The 22926-nt window shown below is 40.3% G+C and overlaps 1 protein-coding gene across 12 annotated transcripts in view; it reads right to left on the bottom strand.

Annotated features, from left to right (window-relative positions):
* GRK3 (G protein-coupled receptor kinase 3) overlaps positions 1-22926 on the bottom strand; it is a 180581-nt gene that overhangs the window by 21250 nt on the left and 136405 nt on the right. For 11 of the 12 annotated variants that reach the window (XR_008379552.1, XR_008379553.1, XR_008379551.1 and 8 more), the window contains 6 exons: positions 19650-19728; positions 17862-17992; positions 15528-15622; positions 11006-11113; positions 2594-2660; positions 1958-2058 (listed from right to left, as the gene is read on the bottom strand). Coding sequence is in view for 9 of the 12 variants with exons in the window: in XM_053588388.1 (XP_053444363.1) it covers positions 1958-2058; positions 2594-2660; positions 11006-11113; positions 15528-15622; positions 17862-17992; positions 19650-19728 (581 nt within the window). In the remaining 3 variants the exon portion in view is untranslated. The remainder of the gene's footprint in view (positions 1-1957; positions 2059-2593; positions 2661-11005; positions 11114-15527; positions 15623-17861; positions 17993-19649; positions 19729-22926) is intronic. The other variant, XM_053588390.1, reaches the window with a different exon arrangement.

Below are 22926 nucleotides of genomic sequence, written 5' to 3'. Positions count from 1 at the left end.
GAGGATCATTTGAGCCCAGAGTTGGAGGCTGCAGTGAGTTACGCTAGTATCACTGCACTCCAGCCTGGGTGACAGAATGAGACAAAGAAAGAAGACAGGGGAGGGGAGAGGAGGAGAATTAAAACAAGATACAGAAAATATACCAGGCCAAGAACCTAGAGGACCAATCTAGAAATCCCAATATAAATCTAACAGGAGTCCTTAGAGAAATGGAGGAGAAGAAATGTCAAATAAATGAAATATGAGTGTATTCTCCAAGCTGAAGAACATGAGTCTTTGAGCAAAAGGGACTCTAAGTTCCTGCCATCAGGAGTAATAACTGAGCTCCATGACCAGCACTGACTGTTTGCCTGTACACAATGAAGCAGTATCTTCAAAGTTCTGGGGGGAAATTATTACCAATTTAGAATTCTATATCTAGCCTGACTATCAGTCAAATTTGAAGACAGCAGAAAGACATTTTAACTCACACGGCTTCTCCCTACCGAGTTGAGAACAAGCTCTCTAGTTAAAAGGGCAGGGGCACCCAGGAAAGCCCAAAAGGCAGAGGATGAAGTATATGGTGGAGTCAGACCTAGAGAGTAAAAGGCGGAGTGTTGAGTGGGACAACGTTCAGCAGACAGAGAGACAGCACCCAGTTCTCACTGGAGCTGTAGGCTGAATCCCCCACAAGAAACTGGGGAAAAATGAAAATCTACAATTGTGATACTGTCTTTTAAGATACATATCACATGGCATCTATTACATATATTTGTGTACACATATATGTATATGTTATGTGTATAAAAATATTATCAGGCCAAATAGAAGCTCCGTAATGGACATTTCATTTGCAACCTTTGAAATCCATCTATATGCAAAGTACAATGATTAATTATAACTGATTATGATCATAGAATAAACATTATCAAGATTATAATGTAAAAATAAAATTTAACATGACAGAAATTGGTGAGAGAGAAGAAGACAATGAAAGACAAGAATGTCCAAATCCTCGTGTCAAGTGGGGACTGAAGAGAATGGAAAGGGCACAACTGGTTAGGTCTATAATTTAAAGATTCAAAGGTAAGCAGAAAAGAAGCAAAAGCAGAGGTGGGGAAAGGGAGGACTGAAGAGAGAATAATGGGTGAACTAAATCTTTATCTATTACAGTAGGAGTAGGTGATTTCTAAATTGATAAATAAGGAAATATGCATATGAATACATTATTTAACGATCTATATTATACCTATATATACACGTACAATCTGTGCGCACACATACATGCTACTCTAAGAACGCATGAACACACATCCAGCAGAACTTCTGTACGTTGACTACTTGAGGGACTAGAGGGAACAGAACAAACTGGTCAACAGACAGAAGTGGTCAGCATAAGGGCTGGGCCTAGTGTGTGATATGGACACGTGGTGCACATCTGCTCACATTAGGTCAACTGGAGGAGGTGGTACCTGAAGAGACGTGGTCAACTATGGAGGTTCTACTGTTTATCAGCCATACATACATGTGCCAGATAACAGTTGTTTCGTACGGAACACTGTTTGCTTTCCTGACATCATGTTTGAGGTTTCTTTGTGGGGGGAGGGGAGTAAGATGACAATTACTCAGTTATGCATGAAAGAAACCATGTGACAACCTGATCAGAATGTCAATCTGCCATAATTACTAAAAAAAAAAAAAAAATCATTACTACAACTTAACCAAATGGACTATGAAATATTTGAATTCAGTTCTATCATCTACAAAGTCAGTTTTTGAAGTTGAAAAGTTAGTGACTTCGACATCTTAATCACAGAACACATACGACAACTTAACATATACATCCCATGTGATTTTCCCCCCTCAAGTCAAAGTGAAAGATTTTAAGGACTAGGAATGATTTTTGAGATACAGTATTAATGATTAGTTAATTTCACTTTTGGGATAAAGATACCGAAAGGCAGAAGCAGGGGCCTACCCGCCTCCGTGACAGCCCAACCGCTCACTGACGTCTCGCTGAAGCAAGCCCTCTAAAAGCCACTTCAGTTCAGGAGAGAAGGAGTCTGGGAGTTCCACATTCTGGGGAAAATAAGAATTATAATGTCAAAAATCCACTCAGAGAAACAGTGCCCTGACAACCAGCTACATTTGAAGGTTGCTTCTTGGATAAAAGTAGTATTAAAAAACTGCAGTTTCATTATGAATTATATTTACTCTAAGAAACATAAAACTAACCAGTTGTAAAATCAATCAGCAGGCGAGGGCCGGGTCAGGAGAACCAGGAGGAGGCCTCCTCATTCTTCTGCATCTCAGTAATTTCTCCTTTTATTTGATTTCTGTAGTTCTATTCACGATTTTCTATCTTTCTCATTGTGTTTATTAGCAAGATCTTGATTTTTGCCTTGGCATTTATTTAAATTAGTTTTTCTTTTAGAAATTTTTTTAGGAATTGTATCTTCATTTATTTGTTTCAAGAAAGCAAATTTTTATATTTACATATTATATTTTTATATTACTTTGTTTCATACATATTTATGTGATATCAATTTTACTATTGATGGAAGGAAACATAAAAATCATGTTGCAGATAGGAATAAAGTTTTAATTCCCTTACCACGGTGAGGGTCATTCGGTCTATCTCATGCTTATCTTTGGTTTTATGTTGTCTGAAAGGGCTGTGACTGCAGAAATTAAGAACATTCTATTAAAATACAGCATCTGATAACTCAGCACATATCACTGAGTTGAGTATTATGTCCTGTCACTGTTCATTCAAAACCACAGAAATATAAAAGCCATAAACATTTATCATATCCAGAGCAAAACTAGTGAAAAAATATATTAGGTCCTAGAAGAGCAATACATCTTACTTGAACTGCCTCATTCTTATGACAATGACACTGTTGCACTAAAATAAGCTTTACCAATTGAAATATCATTAGAAAAAAAAATTAGCCAACAGGTACTCATAAAAATGAAAGTCATTTATATAACATTTGTCATATGAGGGCGAGAACTAACAGTAACTTTTATATTTCTTTTTTTTTTCAGAACAATACGTGTAAATATTGGTCTCTCAAACAACCCAACATGATCAAGGTAAACACAGTTCACACTTAGAAACCAGCAATTTTAAGCAATACTTTCCTGGGACGAAAACCGAGATAAACTAATCATGCACCAGCAGCTCCTCCAAAGTTCAAGAGCTCACTCATGTTTTATTTATTTATTTATTTATTTATTTATTTATTTATTTTTATTGTTGGGGATTCATTGAGGGTACAAGAAACCACGTTACACTGATCACATTCGTTAGGTAAAGTCCCTCTTACCATCGCTCACTCATGTTTTACCTGTGCCGGGCCCCAGACTTTGGTCAGAAAAGCTGGGGTCAAGTGGTAGCTTGGATGTTTACTGGCTGTGAGCCAGATATAAACCTTCAGCATCAATTTCTTTAACTGTAAAATGGGGATCCTGCCACATCCTCTTCACAGAAGTGAAGGGCAAAACTGGCAGTATGTAAGAGCTACCTGATAACCATCTGTGAAATCAGTACAGCTGACTCTTAGTTTATAAACTGTCTACTTGGGAAACTGCAGAGTATCCCAAAGGTCACCATACAAAGGGAAAATCAACAGACTTGTGTTCTATTTTATTTTGTATATTTCTATGTCAATACATAGAGAAATATTTTGTAAAATTTTGTAATCAATATTTTGTAAATGAAGGAATCTTTAGCTACAATTTCCCATTTTCCCTATGTATGTATGGTGGCCTTTGGGACATCCCGTTACTCTTACTGTTTATTAGCATGTTTTTAAAACTCTGGAGCTTTCTAGAGAAGTTGGCGTTTAAAGGAACTCTTATCATTGAAAGATACTATTAAATATGCAAATTAGAAAACCGTGGCCATATTTATTTACTTATCTGACGATTAATGAAGAGATACAGATGACAGCATTTTCTTACAATAAGACATGCCAATAAAGTGACTAATCCTGCACATTTATCTACAGGAAATACATGACATAATCTGAGGCAAGATATTATGTAAAATATTTTAATATTAACTCCATAAAATGGATTAGACTGTGGAACATATGAATCAAGAGAATTCTAAAAAAAATTAAAATTCCACTTATCCCTCCCGGCACTGCTACTGACTGCTATTGAACTGGTCATCCTGCTGAATTAATTAAGTTATGCATTAACCACCTTTTGAAGAGATTATGGCATTTCACAGCCTTAAACACTTTAATTTTCTTTTTTGCACAAAAGAGGGCACTCTAATGCTTTATTTTCTTCCTTTCCATGTGATGAAAAAAGTAATTTCCACCTTTTAAAAACATTAATTTGAAAAAAAAAAATTGAAAGGTAAACTAGCACCAAGCAAGCATGGGCTAATCTTTAAAATAGGTTTTGATTGAAAATATTCTTTTCATCTTGTTTCCAAGGAATAAAATGTATAATTACTACATTTAAAGTGGTCCTTCCTATTCAGGAGGCTGAGGTAAGAGGATCACTTGAGCCCAAGAGTCTGAGGTTGTCATGAGCTATGATGATGCCATTGCATTCTACCCAGGATGACAAAGAAAGATTGGATGGTGCCTGTGGCTCAAAGAGTAGGGCACTGGCCCCATATACCAGAGGTGGTGGGTTCAAACTCAGTCCCGGCCAAAAACTGTAACCAAAAAAAAAAAAAGAAAGAAAGAAAGATTCTTCTCAGAAAAAGAAACAAAAAGCATATAGGCTATAAAAACATATAAAAATAATATAATTAAAAAAACACTCATATCATTCTTTTTTACACAGAATCCATAGAAATATTAACATGCTTATAGTTCCAGAGAAAAGAAATAAGAGTTTATTAAATCTTATTAAAATCTTAGTCTCTATCTAACAGCTGTTTCTACCCCAGGATGGTCCTTAATATCTAAAAAAAGATTAAGTGACGACGATCTCCTTGTGTTCTGGCAAATCCTCTGGACTTGTCGCCTGTGTGCAAAGCTGGAGGACCCCACTCCTGCACGCAACCCCGTGTCCTTGCATCTGATGCAGGAAGGAAAGGGCTGTGCCTTGACCTTGCAGGAGGCCTGCTGTGCTCTGACACAAACACTCTTTGCTAAATTTAAAAAGTCTTTCTTGAGACTACAGAGAGGCTTGTGACAGTACTGGAGTTAGAGTCACTGGTGCCAAAAACACTTCCAGCACATGGGCCCTACTGCTACAAATTCCATTACAAATATAGCGATTCCATGTCCGGCCCAGTAAGAGATGATGGGAAAATGCTCTCCAGCCCCTTCATTCTGTGCTGCAGCGCAAAGACAGTCTGGTCTCCCAGTTAAAATCCTGACATGCATCTGTTTCCAATGTGTTCTTGATTATTCTTTGTGAACAAAGCCAAAGACTTGGTTTCTATTTTGGAAAATGTTAAAGAAAACCTACGGTAGTAATAATCTCCATTCTGAGGGAGGCACGTGGTGCCCGCAGATCCTGTGTGATCGCAGCTGCTCCCTGATGCAGTCTGCTTTAAATAGGCAACAGCAACAGGCCTGGCAACAGCTCACAAGGCAAAGCCAAGTTCTCCAACACCACATGCAACATTCTGGCTACATCGGGGAATGTTGTGGGAAAAGAATTCACATGTGCAGTGGTCAAGTGTGGCTTTCTGAACTACGGATAGAGTGAGACAGCTGCACATTTCTCCCCAGTGAGCTGGGAAACTATTCAAGGGAGTATAAACGATGGGGAAGCATGCATGCCCAGCCCACGTGAGTGTACCATATTCACAGGGAAACAATGAGTGTAAAAAGACAATACATCCAGGGTGGCGCCTGTGGCTCAAAGGGGTAGGGCGCCAGCTCCAAATGCTGGAGGTGGTAGGTTCAAACCCAGCCCAGGCCAGAAACTGCAAAAAAAAAACCAAACAACCCAATACACCTGTAATTATGAGAGATTAAAAACTCTCCCATCAAAAGTTAATTTTAGAATACCAAAGTGATTGCGTGTTATATTAAATATGTGTTTTGAACCTAAGCTAATAGCTGCCAAATATTTATAAACTTTCCTTTTTTCCCTACACAGAACACACTTAATAACCTCAGGCAGCACTCAGCTCTCCCCAGGCTACCACCCAGGATCTCTCCCTAGGTCTGACACTTCTATAGATGGACAATGAATGGTGACTAGCTTGAGATCAAAGCTGTTGTCATATCAATTCTTTTCCTTAACCAACATCTTAAATATAGGCTGAAGGTCCATGATGGCAACTTCACAGATTTGCAACATGGACGTATCTTCATACACAGATGCTCAAGGTCATCTGAAATGGAAGTAGTGACCAGCACCCAAAAATATGGTGTATGAATCTTGAAAATCAAAACACCTTCTCAAGCTTAACTACTCTATCCTGTCCAGATGAGTGCCTTGTGGTGTTCTAGGGCAGTGATTTTCAAATGGCGTGCCAGGGCACCATCTTAGGTGTGCCACAAAAATTTTTAAAGATTAATTAAATTATTTTGAAAAGAATTTCAAAGCAAAGTAAGTATATTCTTTTTTTTTTAATTCTTTTTTTAATCAACATAATTTAAGTGTGCCGTGGAAGTTTAACTATAGGTTCAAGTGCGCCGTGAGAAATATTTAAAAAAAAAAAGGCTGAAAAACACTGTTCTGGGGTGTCAAGACAAAATGAGGTATGCAGAAAAGTGCTTAGAGTGCTTAGGCAGAGCAGTGGGACACACTGGTCAGTGCAAGGAGTATTAACTTATTAAATCACAGAATATAAAAGCAAAAAGACCACTGGTGACTGCTGGCTCCACCTCACTACTCCAGTGTGGGAGGAGGAGGGGTACTGGCTGTACAGCAGGGCTCCTCAACCTCCTCTGCACTGTTGGCATTTGGGGCTGGGTAATTCTTTGTCAGAACACCTGGGGGCTGTCCTGTGCAGCATCCTTGCTCTCTACTTACTAAATGCCAGAAACAGCCCCTCCCAAAGTTATGATGACCAAAATTATCTCCAAGCATTTCCCAGTGCCCACTGGGGTTAAGGACGGGCACCCCAGAAGAGCACCAGGATGCAGAGGGGACAGGCAACCCCCAGAGCCTGCACCCGGAGGCTCTACCCAGCCACTGCCCACTCAACCTCCTCCCCCATCCACGTCAGTTTCTTAGGCCCCTTGTGCCTGAGAAAAGACACCGGCCAGGGCCGTGGCATTCTACACAGGATGCTAACGGACGTATCATTGAGCTTTTCCCACACACAGCTCTGCAAGGAAGCAGATCAGGTCCTATTCCCTCCGTGAAGCTGAGAGAGTGAAGCCTCCTGTGGGCAGTCCCATCTCCTGCTGACCCCATCACAGGGCTTTGCTTCTCAAGGGCCTTCTATAAACATGGGTTTAATCAGAACCATTGAAATTTCACAATTATTGACTTTGGTGATGATACTGCAAATTATCTTGAATTGTCGTAAATCTGAACTGACACCATTTTTAACTCCTATCCTTCCCCATCCAAGGACCTATAAAAAAACAGAAAATGACAACAACAAATCTCCAAAACCAGCCACCCCACAAATCCCTTGGAACATTTCCCAGTGCCTCAAATTCTACAGCACTGTTATGTCACATCCAACCCAGTCACTGCCTGTGCCCAGGCGCTCAGGCCTGCCTACTGCCACCATCCCTCCAGTGCTCCAAGCTGCCACCAGAGCCATCTTAACACACTGCTAGTCTGCTTAACGGTGTCCGGTCCTTAGGACCTCGAGGATAAAAGCCCAACCCCACAGTATGGCATCCTGGGTCTACCCAGCCCCAAGATAGGCTTCTCAGCCTTCTCTCTCAGCACTATGCCCCTCTTAAGAAACAGGGAAGACATGTGTACTCCCTGCCCTTGCCTTTGCTCTGTTATCCCATCTGTCTTTCAGAGTCTACTCCCAAATGGCATACCACCTCCATCAGCCCTGCTCCCAGGTTCTCCCACACGTGCTTCTCCAGAGCATCGCTGCACAGCTCATGGTCCCTGTGTGCATCATCTACTCTCTCAGACTGCCCCTTCCTGAAAGACTAACTGCAGCTTCTTCCTATCTCCCTAACTCCCTCCCACCCTCCTCCTTCCATCCATCCTTCTCTCTCCTTTTCTCCTTCCTTCCCTCACAGCATCAAGCACCATCCCTTATATATTGCAAGTACTCAATAAATGCTTATCAAATATAATTTAAATCACTTAGGTCAAAAAATTTCTTTCTCTTTTAGTGCTATATCCTGTCTGAGAATGACTGTTGAACAAATAATTGAAAGAATGACATAAGAATCTTATTGGGGAAGATGCATCCAACCCCGTCAGTCATGCACTAGAAGGAGTCCTTCTATTTCAGGCTCAATAACTAACTGGCCACCAGACAGTGACGAGGAGCTCGAGGAGCTTGCTATTTGGGAGGCAGGGTGCTCCTTTACTGGGTAGCCCAAATGGCTTGAACAAACATCCTTGTATCAGACTGCAACCGTTTATCCCCTTTAAATGCCTGCCTCCTGGTGCCTTACAGCATGAATATGATCCCTTTAACAAGATGCCCTGCCCATTGCTGAAGCCAACCACTCCGGCTCCCCTAAGTTCTGTGCTCCGCTTTCCACATAAACTATACTTTATGTAGCTCTCCCACCATTCTCTTCTCACCCTCCCCCAATCCTGTCTCATCCTCACAACAATTCCCTGCTTGTCCTTCTGTCCTCCAAGGCTCTTCTCAAGTCACAGGGAACAGAATCTCCAATCAAGGCCTCACAAAGGAATTAACATCTTCCAATTCAGTTCTCTAACTGTGAATTATAGCCGACTGAATTTGTTTTATTAGCCACAAACCACACCGTTGGATCACACAAAGTTAATAATTCAACAAAACCCTCAAAATCTTTTTAAAAAATAAAAGTGTTATGCTAAAACCTCCCCAGCCTTTATGCAAGGACTTCCTAACAATTAGAGTAACAAAGAAGTAAGCCAAGCCCTGAATGTAAAGCCCTGCAGAGTCCCCTGCTAAACTTTACTGTGGAGTTTTACACTGAAAGGCAAGCTGCTACAGTTTCCTTTAATCATCTCCAAATCCTGTAAGCATGGATTCTGCATCTCCAACCATATCTCCTGCAGAGATCTGAAACAAAGACTCTGGGGTATCTTCCTGAACTGCCTACAAGTGACTCCATGGGAGAGAACAGTGTCTCACAGGGGAAATTACTTTCTCTGGTTTGTCTGCCATAAACTCTCTAATTAGGTCAGCTAGTCTGACTGACGACATGAATTAAGGCCATCCAGGCTCCACAAATACAATAATTCAATTAAGGAATAACAGAACCTGACTTTCTAAGCAATAATACAATTTTAGATCCCAAGTGCATATGGTGAGCAGAGAACAACTGGATTATCAGAGCCCCGAGGAAACAGAGAGGGTGCTCAGACCCTCGTTTGGGGGGGTGGAATAAGGAACTTAGCCTCTCTTCAGGATGTGCAAGACGCAAGACCAGGGTGCAGGGTGCTCAATTAGACTCTCTGATGGAAACTGAGACGTTCCACAAACTGTTGGGCCTGTGTGTGTGGGAGACTTTACCTCTTTCATGTTTACATGGATGGAGCTGGAACATATTCTTCTTAGTAAAGTATCTCAAGAATGGAAGAAAAAGTATCCAATGTACTCAGCCTTACTATGAAATTAATTTATGGCTTTCACATGAAAGCTATAACCCAGTTATAACCTAAGAATGGGGGTAAGGGGGAGAGGGAGAGGAGGGAGGATGGGCAGAGGAAGGGTGATTGGTGGATTACACCTGTGGTGCATCTTACAAGGGTACATGTGAAACTTAGTAAATGTAGAATATAAATGTCTTAACACAATAACTAAGAAAATGCCAGTAAGGCTATGTTAACCAGTGTGATGAAAATATGTCAAACGGTCTATAAAACCAGTGTATGGTGCCCCATGATCGCATTAATGTATACAGATATGATTCTACAATAAAAAAAAAAAGAAAATATTAAAAGGAAAATCTTGGCTAGGGAATCTTAATATAAAGTGCTTTATGTATCTTTATGAGTAAAGAATTAAAACAAACTTTTAAAAAAATTAAACTCTCATGAGGGACTTTTTGACAAATGGAACTTTACCCTGGAAGCGAGAACAATGTAACCTAAATATTGTACCCTCATATTAATTAAAACATTAAAAATATATAAATATTAATTAAAACATAAAAAATTAAACTCTTCATTAAAATTAACTAAAAGTCTTAAAATTAATGGAAACATTAACGTAACTATCAAGTGCTCAACAGCAGGACACATTTTGAGAGGGCTCTCTTCTCAGAATCTCTTCCATTCTATTTCATCATCTTCAGTAGTTTAGAACAAGGGTCAGGGCGGCGTCTGTGGCTCAAGGAGTAGGGTGCCAGTCCCATATGCCGGAGGTGGCAGGTTCAAACCCAGCCCCAGCCAAAAACCAAAAAAAAAAAAAAAAAAAAAAGAACAAGGGTCAAACATATTTGCTTTAAAAACGCAAATTGATTTTAGCATGCTTATCAAGAAATGAAAACTTTTAAAAGGGGTTCACTTGTGGTCTTTATCTTTTTTTTTTTTTTTGGTAACTTTCAAAATGCTTTAAGCTCACAAGAGAATCATGAATAATTAATTTCTAAGGGAGAAAAAAAAAACTAACCTATTTTCTTCAGTTATCCACATTTCGAAGTAATACTTATTCCCAGAACATGGCTTAGCAATGAAAGTATTTCGAAGCAATCTTATTTTAGATTTAAAGGTATTCTGATTCCTACATGATATGGAATAACAGTATTAAGTCATAAGCGTTTATCCGGCAGCTTGTGGGAAAGTAACTCTCTCCCGTAGGAACAGAAAGACTCTTTCAGATTAGCATGTGGCTTAAAGATCATCATGTGATTTAAAACAACAGGGTCTGATTATTTCTAAACAGTCTCAATTTTCATCCCAGTCCATGCCATGATGACAGCACTAAAGGATGCAGTTCACTCACCCCCGCAGAAGTTTGAAAAGCATGCAACCCAGGGAGAACCAGTCAGCACTGCTGTCGTAGGCTGTCCCCTTCTGCAGCACCTCGGGAGCCATGTACCCATGGGTGCCACTAGGGAAAAAAGAGCGTACACGCAGTTATCAGAGCAGGCCTGCCTCGTACAACACAGTGTGTCATTCATAGGGGACAGTTTTGCTGCCATGCAGACATGAGTCCTTGAACATCCAGAAGGGGAAATAAAAATCTTTTTTGCCTTCACTAGTATATGTGAATGGACATAAGTAAATTACCATAAGAAATAAATATGAAAAATGCAAGTTCCAGTGTCTAGGAGATAACATCTGAATCTCTACTTCTCTACTGCAGTTGTGAAGAAAACGTTCTCCTGCCCTTTAAAGGGCTCCTGGGTAGAGGGGTAAGGACAATGGCAGGAGACCGCACTGCAGTGCCAAGGACACCCAAGCCTGCACAGCACCACCCCCCATGCTGAGGGCCTGAGCTTACACAGGCTACAGGTCGGGGATCACAGTCAGGGACAGGCCCCCTGGGGTGGAGAAGCAGTGGTGTGTGAGCCCACAGTGCATGCAGTGGAGCCATCACGTGTCAGGTCTGAAAAGCTGCTAAAATTCAAAGGACCCAGCACTAAGCTTACAGTCAAGATGATTTTTGGGAAGTTGAGACAATCATGTGAGTGGAGAGGCATTTTATGTATAATCCTCCCTGTCTGCCACTCTCCAGCCTTCCTCAGAGGGCTGAGCAGGCCTGCCCCAGTGTGAGGAGCCAGAGGCAGCACACAGCTCCCCCACCGGCCCTGCCAACGCCATTATCGGTGCGCCCCACAGCTCCTCATCCTTCATCAATAACATGGGTGATAAGGTAACATCTCTACTCTCAGGGCTAACGCGAGGACTGCACATATGTCACGGGCTAGTGCAAAAGAAGAACTCCACGCTGGAGATTTTAATCTCTATTCTCAGTGTAATCAATTTTAACTCACTTATGCTCAGAGACAGTATACATCTACTCAGAATAAATGATCCTGGATCACCAGCAGGATCAGTACTCTGTCTCACTCGAAAAGGTGTATTTTGAGAGTTGTATCAAATGGTGAAAGGGGGAGCTGGTCCATTAAGGCAGGTCTAGCACTCTGCAAGGCTCTGTCATCTGGAATTTAAAGACTGATGGTGTAAGGGCATTAAGCCCTTCAGCACAAGCATGAGGATTCCTATGAGGGGCATCAGACCATTTTTCCATGAAGGTTTAAGTTCAATGTTGCTTACTCAGGCCCTTTGTGGTCACCTTTTAACCTGTAATTCTTAGGATCAAATCCCAATTCTGGAATGGAAAGATATTCACATGTACAAGGACAAAGTAAGTGAACACGAATCAGTGTCCATGCTTAACACTGGACACAACTAACCCCAAACACTGGGCCGCCTGCTGCTGCAGTTTCCTGATTCTGCCTACACGACAGTTACTAATGCTTCCTGAAACATTCTGCTAAAGATTTATACTACTATTAATACTGAATGAACACCTGAACATTTTACGACACTAGGACACAAGACACAGCTTTGTGTTCTTAGACAAAATAAGTTAGTAACTCAAATTAGTCACTGACAATCTGCTCAACTCCCCAAGTTTTCCTTTGATTTGTCATAGCTACTCCACAGTTAAGTTCTAGTTTACAATAATTTGTGGTTCTAACATTAAATGGATTAAGGATAATCCAAATCAGAAGCCTCAACTATAACAGTACTTTGTTATAGCCTACTTTCTAGATAAAGTCCAAGAATCACGTCTGTAGCTTTGCAAAGAGCTGAGAAACCAAGTTCAGGGTGAAATTCTGGCCAAAAGTCTTTAATCTAATACTAAGCAGATCATTTCAAAGCCTCAGGGAATTCATCTGTAAGACATAAAGAGCACAGGCTTTGGAATCAGACAGACCTGGATTGTAATTCTAGCCGCACAGTACACCAGCTAGGTGATGTGGTTCAAGTTATTTAATTTCTCTGAACCTCAATTTCCATGCCATAAAAAGTGAATAATAATACCTGTGATTTATAGGATTTCTGTGAAGAGAACACATTCAAAGCAGTTAGCTATGCATCCCTGGGACAACCGACATTCAGCCAATGACACTGTGGACGCTGCCAGCACTGCCACCACCCAGACGCTGGTCATTTAACGGACACAGTTCTCAGGGCTTCTAGTTCCAGGAGGTCGGGATCAGTTCTTACTGTGGCATTAGCAGCACCTGGCACACACAGATGTGACACTGTCTTGCTGAGTAAATTACCTGGCTTAGCCCTCAGGGCTGTCATACGAGATAAAGGGCATTGTCCCCTCCTCTTCATAGAAGGGAACAAAAGAGGCTCATGCAACTTGGAAGAGGAATTCAAATCCAGGTCTATTGACTCCAAAGTCCTTGTTCTTAACCACAAAATGCCTCCTTCTTTTAAAACTATAGCACAGTAGAACCTCCATAGTTGTCTCCCTGTACTGACCACCCCCCTTAAGTTGACCTAAATTTCTTAGACTGGACATGCACCACATACATGCATCAGTACAGTAGGCCCATTTCCTTCTGTTGACCACCACTGTATGTTGACCAGTTTGTTACAGTCCCCTGGGTAGTCAGCATACAGAGGTTCTATTGTATTTCACTGTGCATTTATCTTTTTTAAGTAGTGGCCTCCTTGACTTCACTTGAAAACAGAAACCAACCTTATCATTTCTACCCTCTTATAGATGGTATTCAAACACCTTCAGGGGTAGGCAAAGGAATAGCCCACCATTCAAAGCTAACATGGGAATTACAGTAAAAAGTGAGCTAGGCCCTATTAGGAAACATATAAGTCCATATCTGGAAATTAATTCCTTTGGAAGATTAACTCTTATGAACTCCTGGATCCATACTTAGTTATGACTATACTAAATTGAAGGAATTAGCATACAAAATAGCTAGGGCATTAGAAATTCAAATGACTCTCTTAAAAATGTCTGAAGAACTCCCTGAGAGAAGCTTATACAACCACAGGTTCTGGCCTAATAACTGTAAAGTGCTAGCAAAATGTTAATGCTTTTATCACAATAGCCCAGATCCTGCAGAGAAAGAGAAATATGTTTACAGAAATGGTGCTATTTTTATTAACATTTGGTCAGAGCTTTAAAAGGCTATTTTGATTTGGTGCAGTCCCTTGGAAAGTATTGTAATTCAAAACCACTTTACTCCTAGTTACACAAAGAGAAGGATCTACAGTTTATTTTCTGCATGGCTGCATGAAATGAGACTCCTGGGAGTTTCCTCAAGACCATTCAACACAGAAATGAATGTTAGCTCAAGATGTACAATAAAATGTAATTTTAAAAGACTCGGTGCTAAGGAGGAGACATTTAAAAAAACAAAATAAAGCAAAAGTTGCCTGTGTTTCTACAATCTGCATGTATGTTCACATTTTCCATCCAGAGCATCTGATACCAAGGAGACAGAAATGAAAACCTGTGTGTATTCTGTTCTGCTCCTGCAGGGTCCTGGGAGAGCTTACAGTCCCGGTGTCTTTTTAACAACACCAGGTTCAAGGGAAGTCTTTGGGCCAGCATTTTGGCCCAGAATCAGTTCAGGGTCCACCAAACTGTCAAGTGCTGGCTGAGGACTGTGACCTCAGGAGTGATGTCTGGCGGTCACTCAGAGGACTGGTGCAATACCCACAGCTAACAACACGGCCCGGGCTAAACGTCTGAACTGCAAATAGATGGTTGGCTTAATTTAAAAAAAAAACAAAAACAGTGAGGGGCAGGAGTATGGGTGGAGAGATCCTGATGGGAAAAGGAAAGGAAGGGACGGGAAAGGAAAGAAAAGGAAAAGAGCGAGAAAGAGGGAGAAGGAGAAAGAGAAAGGGAAGGAAGGGAGGGAGGAAGAGACCAGAAGGAAAGGGAGGAAAAGAAGAGAGGACAGGGAAGGAAGGAAGGGAATGAAGGAACGGAAAGAAGGGGGTGAAGGAAAGAAGGAAAAAAGAAAAGGCTTTTTGAAAAAGAAGGGACGTTAGACGGGGAGAGACACCCTTGGCCCCGAGGACGGCCCTTGGAGAGATCTATGTAGCTTCCTCTGCACCTTCCTAGCCACAAGGTCTTCCGGTTATCCTATGACAACTTGCAGGCAAATTTATTACTACCTCTATTTATAGATGAAAAGACTGAAGTTCAAACAGGTTAAATGACTGACTTAGGGTCACACAGGCAGCATGAAATTTGAGTTTCTGGCTGAGGCCTGACTCTTTTCAACCTGAGCAGGTTCTGTTACACTGTGGTCAATTTGTGCTCCCTGTAGACACCAACAGAAAGCACACTGCTCGTATCTCCTCCCGCACAACCTGCAATGGTGGGTCTTCCCCTGACCTGGGGTCATATGAAAAGTCACTGCGAGCGTGAGAAAAAAGAGGGAACAAATGGCCAACCAGCGTCTGCCTGCATAAACGAGTGGCAGCAGAGAAACAACAGTGGACAGAACCAATGCACTACTTACACGCTCGCGTGGGGCTTCTTTTTGGAAAAATCGCAGGCCAGACCAAGATCTGATATTCTCACGTGTCCGTGTTCATCCAAGAGGATATTTGCTGGCTAAACAGAAAAAGAATGTATGGTCTTCGAGAGCTCCCCAAATGCCACAGGGACTTTGAAAAATACAAGTACAGATACTTAAAACAGTAATGGTTTATCATAGCTTTGTTCCTAAACATGGATTACAGCTTTAGACGATCGCACCAAAGTAGGGTGTGATCTTTCTCATGATACTCAGAATATTGTTCATGTGAACTTCAGCAGGAAAAGTGGCAATGACAAAGGTGAGGGACTCTGCTCATCAGAAAATGAAACCCAGGCAGAAACATGGGAGGGGTAAGAGCACAGTTCACCAGAGTGAAGAGCATTTCCTTTTCCCTGGACGAGACCCGCAGCACAGCCAGAGTGAGTGTGCCTCTCGACCCCGGGAAGGGGTCTACCAATTTCAGCTTATGTGAACCACATGGACTTCTAAGAATGAAGCTGTGAAGCACAGAACAGAAAGGAATCTTTCAAGAATGCATAAATACCGACCTAATAAATCAAAATATTCCACAATGCCACACTAATCCTAATAAATGTCATTTTCTGTTCATTAGTGCATCATCAGGGTACTGCATCAATGACCAAATATGATTTTGACCACAACTCTGATGAAATGTATCCATTAAGATTAGATTTAGTCATCATAATCATGGAAAACAAAGCTCCTCTCTCTAATATACATTGAATTATAGTCATCCTAATAATATTTTTCTGCTGGAGATCAACTATTGTTTTGCTTGAAATAAAGATAATGGCAAGCTATTATAAAATTGAAGCATGAATAATAATGAGTGACTAGAATTAAGTTTGAATAGAAATTAAATAATACCACTGCCTACTAGATAGCTTAGAAAATAAAAATGAAGCATAAAGATGATTAGAAACCGGTTATAGATTTAAATTAGAGTGTATTATAATAGCACTTCGCAGGCCTTCAGTGTATATTTTATTCTTCTGCAATACTCGCATGAAGTATGCCAACCAATGTCTAATTTCTAATCCAATAAAAATATACATTTTCTCATGAGCATAAAAAGTGCTACAGGAAAACTAAGGGACTAATTCTTTAACCTTGCAGAAAACTTTAAAATTTACAAAGTATTTTGTGACAAAATAATGTAATCAAAAATACAATGTAATTTTTATAGTATTTTTGAAAGTAACCTTAAAAAGGCAATCATGACGTGTTAGCTCCTTAAAGAAATGAACATAATCTGTATATTTTAGTTGGCCACTGTGGATCCCAATTTTATTTACTTATTTATTTATTTTTTGTAGAGACAGAGTCTCACTTTATCATCCTTGGTAGAGTGCTGTGGTATCACACAACACACAGCAACCTCCAGCTCTTGGGCTTAGGCGATTCTCTTGCCTCAGCCTCCTGAGTAGCTGGGACTACAGGTGCCCGCCACAACGCCCCAGCGAGGATCCCAATTTTAAATAAAAGTTTGAAAACACATTCTCTTGGAGTCCTCTCATCCTTTTGGGAAATTGTCACTCTTACCATTTTCTTCACATTATTATTTGTACATTTACACAATCATTTCTATAATCATTTGTATAATTTGTCAAGGTCCCTTTTAACTCCATCCCTGTCTCAGGCTATTGGCCATCACAGCCAGATGAGTGACACCAGGGATGTATTAAGCAAGTCCCAACTCTCTCCTCATGTAGGACTCAGAACCAAGGTATGGAATAGAAAAACTCAGAATACTATTATTTCATTACTTTTGCAGACAATGCGCTTTTACACAGGACAAGAACAACAACCCAAATACAGTAGTCAGAAGTTATATAGCTCAGGGATCTACAAACTCATTAATGATTTTTAAGGCAATCTCAAAACAACATAAACCTCTAAGCCTGCCGGTCGACCCACAAGCAATGTACCCCTCACCAATTAGCTTTGCACGCAACCATTCCATGCCTTGGCTCACCTGCTCTTTACGTGTTTATCTCTGTACACGGAGACATGACAAGGTTAGTCAATAATTAATCCACTAACATGTATTCCTCAGTGCGTGGGCTGTTCTGGGCACTGTAGCCGGCACCGAGGGTTTGACAAGGATGAGGACGGGCCTGCCCCACTCCCTGCAGAGCGTGGCCTGGAGGAGACCGACAACACACACACAATGGCTTCACTGGGGCTGACCTGGGGGCGAGGGGGTCGAGGATGGGAGTGACAGAGGACCGTACTCCTAGAGGACTGCTCACACAACACCCACCACACAGAGTGAGTGTGGACTGACCTCACCTTCAAGTCTCTGTAAACCACGAACCGACTGTGCATGTGCTCCAGCCCCAGAATGATCTCCGTGGCATAGAACCGCATCTCCTTCTCAGTGAATACCCCGTGCTGGGAAAGGTGATAGTGCAAGTCACCTCCTGGCAGGAGAGATTTACAATGAATTCAAAGCATGTTCACTGAAAGGAAATAAAAATTGTTGTCATCCTAAATAGGACACAGTAGAAAAAAATGATAAACTCTGCTTTTGCTTTGCCTATATACTGATCTTTGATTTTTGCAGTTTGGAAAACACTTTAAATGGTACAGAGAGAATATAGTCATGGATAAGACTTAACTGCAATGATGAGAGAGAATACAGCAAAGCCAAGCCACCGTGTTCAGGTTGGCAGCCCAGCTCCCAGTCTCGCCATCACACAGTGGGACTCACTAACCTCCCCTGATGACCTAAATCCCATCCAATAACTGGATCAACCTATGTCATGATCTGATAGTTCAGTACCTGGCTCTGAGGACAAACCAAAAAAAAAAAAAATCCAAAAAGCAAAACTGCTGGCGTAAATGCATCTTTGATAAAGCAAATTCTGTAAACTTTTAACTGATAAAATCCAGGTGGATGGGTATTTGGGTGACCCCAGTGAAATTCTTTCAGTATTATTATATGTTTGAAATTTTTCATAATAAAATGTTGGGAAGAAAGAAATAATCATGTGGCTTCGAGTTACAGAGACAGAGAATGCTAGCAACAGGGTAATGTTTTTATAAACAAAAAGTAAAAAGTCTCTATTGGTTTACAAAATTAATCTATGTCCAACTTTATTGCCGTGTTTTTAGTAAACTCTGCCTTTCCACCCACACAGACTCCTGTATAACTCCCATCAGAGAAAGATATAGAGGATTTCCAGCATCCCAAAAGGCTCCCCAGCCTTCCGTGAGGACTTCAGTCCCCAACCCCAGCCAGGCAAAGGGGACTCTTGTGCCCTCCTTCCCCATTGATCAGTCTTTGCTGTAAGTCACATAAATAGGACACATCTAGCTGTGTCTGGCTTCTTTTGCTTGTGTTCATGTCTGTGAAATTCTTTCACATATTGGGGTAGACATGGTTTTAAATCAAACACTCAAAACATAACAAAATTCAAGTGAACTTGAAACAAACTAGGTATTTGGGTTGGTGAATTGTATGCCTTTTTATTTCAGCTCTTATTACTAAAAATACTTTATATATATATACATATATATATACACACACGTTACTTTCTAGTATTACAAAGCTTCTTTTCTAGCTGACTTTTTTAGCATTCTCAAGGTCATCATTCACAGTTTAAAAGATCAGTCTACAGTACTGCAGATTTAGAAGGAATAGAAGATCAGGCTAAAATCTGTACTTGGCCCAAAGTCAGGCCTTCTAATTTGATTTTTAAATACATTTCTATCTTTGGCCTATATTCTTATGAGGTATTTCATTCCTAAAAGTTAAAGGCCAGGAAATAAGCTAATTAAAGATCTAGGCCAGCTGCATTCCAGAAAATCAAGTCTCACTGTAAGTATTTTATGAGAATCTTTTCTAGAAAATCTAACTTCCTGGGGAGAGACTGGGAGGCCCAGAGTGGAACTGTAGTCAACATTTCAAAATGAATTTGAGCTGATAATTGAAGGGCAAAAGGTTTCCTCAAATTTCCGGGGAACTCCAATTGTTTGAAAGGCTCAAATTGCCAGACTGCCTAGATTAATACTTGCTGAGATTTAATGTTATGGCAAAGCTTGTCAGGGTGTTCAGACTTCCCAAGTTGTGCTCACCGTTCATCAGGTCCAGGATGAAGCAGAGTTTATCTGGTGTATGGAAGGCATAGGTCATACAAACAATGAAAGGACAATCCTAGAGTGAAAACACAAAAGTTCATAAGGAAAGCAAAAGCTGTCCTGGAAAGTATAGCTAGGATTTTTAATTAATTAATTAATTTTTAATTGACACACTGTAATTGTACATATTTATGGAGTACGAAATGATGTTTCAATACATACTTAGGTTGTATAATCCAATCAGGGTAGTGTATCCATCCCCTCGTGTATTTACCATTGCTTTGTGATGATAACCCTCAAAAGCCTCTCTCTTAGCTATTTTATAACATACCATACGTGCCATGGATTTTTATCCATGCCACTGCCCATGCATTGAACGAAGACACCTATGTGGTAAGTTTAAAAGTCACAGTAAAATGAATGTGGTTACCATAGCAAAATGCATAGAGACACAACATTAATTGGAGCAGATGAACTTGAAGGTCATCCTTCATTCAGATACAATCATGAATCTACTCAGAGGACATCTCTTTAAAAGACTAGGTTCTAAAGGACAATAATGCTAGCTTGTGAATCTCTTTGTTGGTCAACATTACAGCTCTGGCTAGTCAAATATCTATTTCAATCTCTGCTTCTGAAGTTGAAAGAATCATACCATGGGGGAGGAACGTTATTAGTGACATTGTTTTGAAACATTGAGAATATAAATGGGATTAAATTAGCTTTTGAAAGTGGAAAACTATACCATGGTCGGGGATTGAATAACTCTGTTGTAAAGATTTCAATTTCCCCCTAATTAATCTATAGATTACATACAATCATAATTCAAATAAAAATTGACAAGCTGATTCTAAAGTTTATGGAAATATAAACAGCCAAGAAAAGTTCAGATATTCTTGAAGATAAACAAAGCTGGAAAACTTATAGTGCCCATTATCAAGACTTACTAGAAAGCAACAATTATTGAGACAGCATGGTATTAGCCTGGTGAAACAGAACAGAGAATCCTGAAATAGACCCACACATAAATGGTCACTGGATTTGTGACAAAGGTGACACAAACAGGGCATGGGAAAAGCATGGCCCTGTTCAATCAGTGGTGTTGGAGCTGATATCTACACAATGAAATATAAAACTTGATCCCGATCTCCTACCATACACTAAAGTCCCCTCCAGTCAATGTAGATCTAAATCTGGAAGATAAAACAAATAAAGCTTCTAGGAGACAACAAAAGAGAGTACATTCATAACCTTAGGGTAAGTAAAGATTTCTCGGCCACTAAAAGCAGTAACAATAAAAATATTTATAAATTTGAGTAAAATAAAATTTTAAACTTCTGTTCATAGTAACAGTTATCAGCTTGGGGAAAAAATTTATGAAAAAGATCCCTTTGGCAATTGCAGCAACACCAAAACTAAATAAAGGGGACATGATCAAGCTAAAAAGCTTCTGTACAGCTGAGGGTAAAACAACTAAAGCATACAGCCAGCCTTCAGAATGGAAGAAGATATTTGCACACTATGAATCTGATGAAGGGCTGATAACCAGCATCTACAGGGAACTCAAATTAATCAACAAGAAAAGACCAAACAATCCCATTTATAAGTGGGCAAAAGACATGAACAGAACCTTCCGTGAAGAAGAAACACAAATGGCCAACAAACACATGAAAAAATACTCATCGTCCCTAATTATCAGAGAAATGCAAATCAAAACCACCCTGAGATATCACCTAACTCCAGTGAGAATCGCCCACATCACCAAGACCCAAGGCAGCAAATGCTGGTGTGGATGTAGAGAAAAGGGAACACTTTTATGCTCTTGGTGGGACTGCAAACTAATACAGCCTCTTTGGAAAGAAGCATGAGAACCCTAAGAGAACTCAAAATAGACTATTCATTTGATCCTGCAATCCCATTATTAGGCATCTACCCAGAAGAACAAAAATCATTTTACCATAAGAACATATGCACTAGAACGTTTATGGCAACTCAATTTACAATCTCCAAGATGTGGAATCAGCGCCAAGTGCCCATCATCTCAGGAATGGATTAATAAACTATGGTATGTGTAGACCATGGAATGCTAATTAGCCATAAAAAAGAACGAAGACTTTTTTTATCTTTTGTATTAATCTAGATGGAGTTGGCAAACGTTCTACTTAGTAAAGTATCACAAGAATGGAAAAGCGAGAATCCAATGTAGTCAATACTAATATGAAGCAAGTAGACAAACAAATATACTCCACACAGGAGAAAAACACAATTAAACAGAAGTTGGGGGCGCAAGAAGGAGGGAAGGGGCAGAGGGGAGGAAAGAGGGGGACTGGTGTGCTCGCACTTAACAGGCACAACGTACCCAGGCACACCACCTGGGTGAGGGCACAACTACAAACGCAAACGATGTAACCTAATTGTCTATACCCTTATAATAAACAGAAATTTTTTTTAAAAAAGAGAAAGAGAATAAAAGGGTAAGGCACAGAATGGGAGAAGATAATTACAATCCATAAACATACAAAGAACTCATGTGGACTCTATAAAGAACCCTTAACTAATAAAGAAAAAGGCAACCAACACAATATACAAAAATGGTCAAAAAAATTCTGATCTGTACTTCAGATGAGACTATATCAAATGGCCCACAAGCCTGTGAACAGATACTCAACCTCAGGTGTCGCTAAGCAAATTAAAACTGCAACATGCTACATCAAAACCCATGAGAATGGCTAAAATTAAAAAGACTGGCAATGCGAAATGTTGGAAAGAAAAGGAATGAATGGAACAACTTCTACTTCAGCAACTGGTTTGTGATGCCTACCAAGGCTGAGATGCCTTCCAGCAATTGGTACTGATGTGCACCAGATCTGCACAGGAGTGTTCAGAACAGCCCAAACCAAGAATCACCCAAATGTCTACCAAAAGCAGAAGGAATAAAGTGCAGTGTATTTACACAACAGAGTACTACTGAGCAGGGGTTGGCAATCCTTTTCTGCAAAAGGGTAAGCAGTAAATATTTTAGGTCTTGCAGGCCACATTTGTGATGGTTTAGTTTTCCTTAGAGTTCTGCTCAGATGGTGTTAGTATTTACTGGCTTCAAGATTTATTTTGCCATGAAACAGGTAAAATATTAGTGCTATCTTTTTTTTGTTTTAACTGTGGCCTTTCTGGTGGCATACCTAGAGCTCACCTCTGCTTCACCAGACCTTTCCATCAGCCTTTTCAAGAGAGCTATCTCATTCTCTAATGGGATTCCCCATATACTCTTGTTCTT

This window comes from Nycticebus coucang, chromosome 4 (genome assembly GCF_027406575.1).
Source record: "Nycticebus coucang isolate mNycCou1 chromosome 4, mNycCou1.pri, whole genome shotgun sequence".
In the NCBI taxonomy this organism is placed as follows: domain Eukaryota; kingdom Metazoa; phylum Chordata; class Mammalia; order Primates; family Lorisidae; genus Nycticebus; species Nycticebus coucang.
The sequence above is the reverse complement of the archived record's forward strand: the minus strand, read 5'-3'. Positions and strand labels throughout refer to the sequence as shown.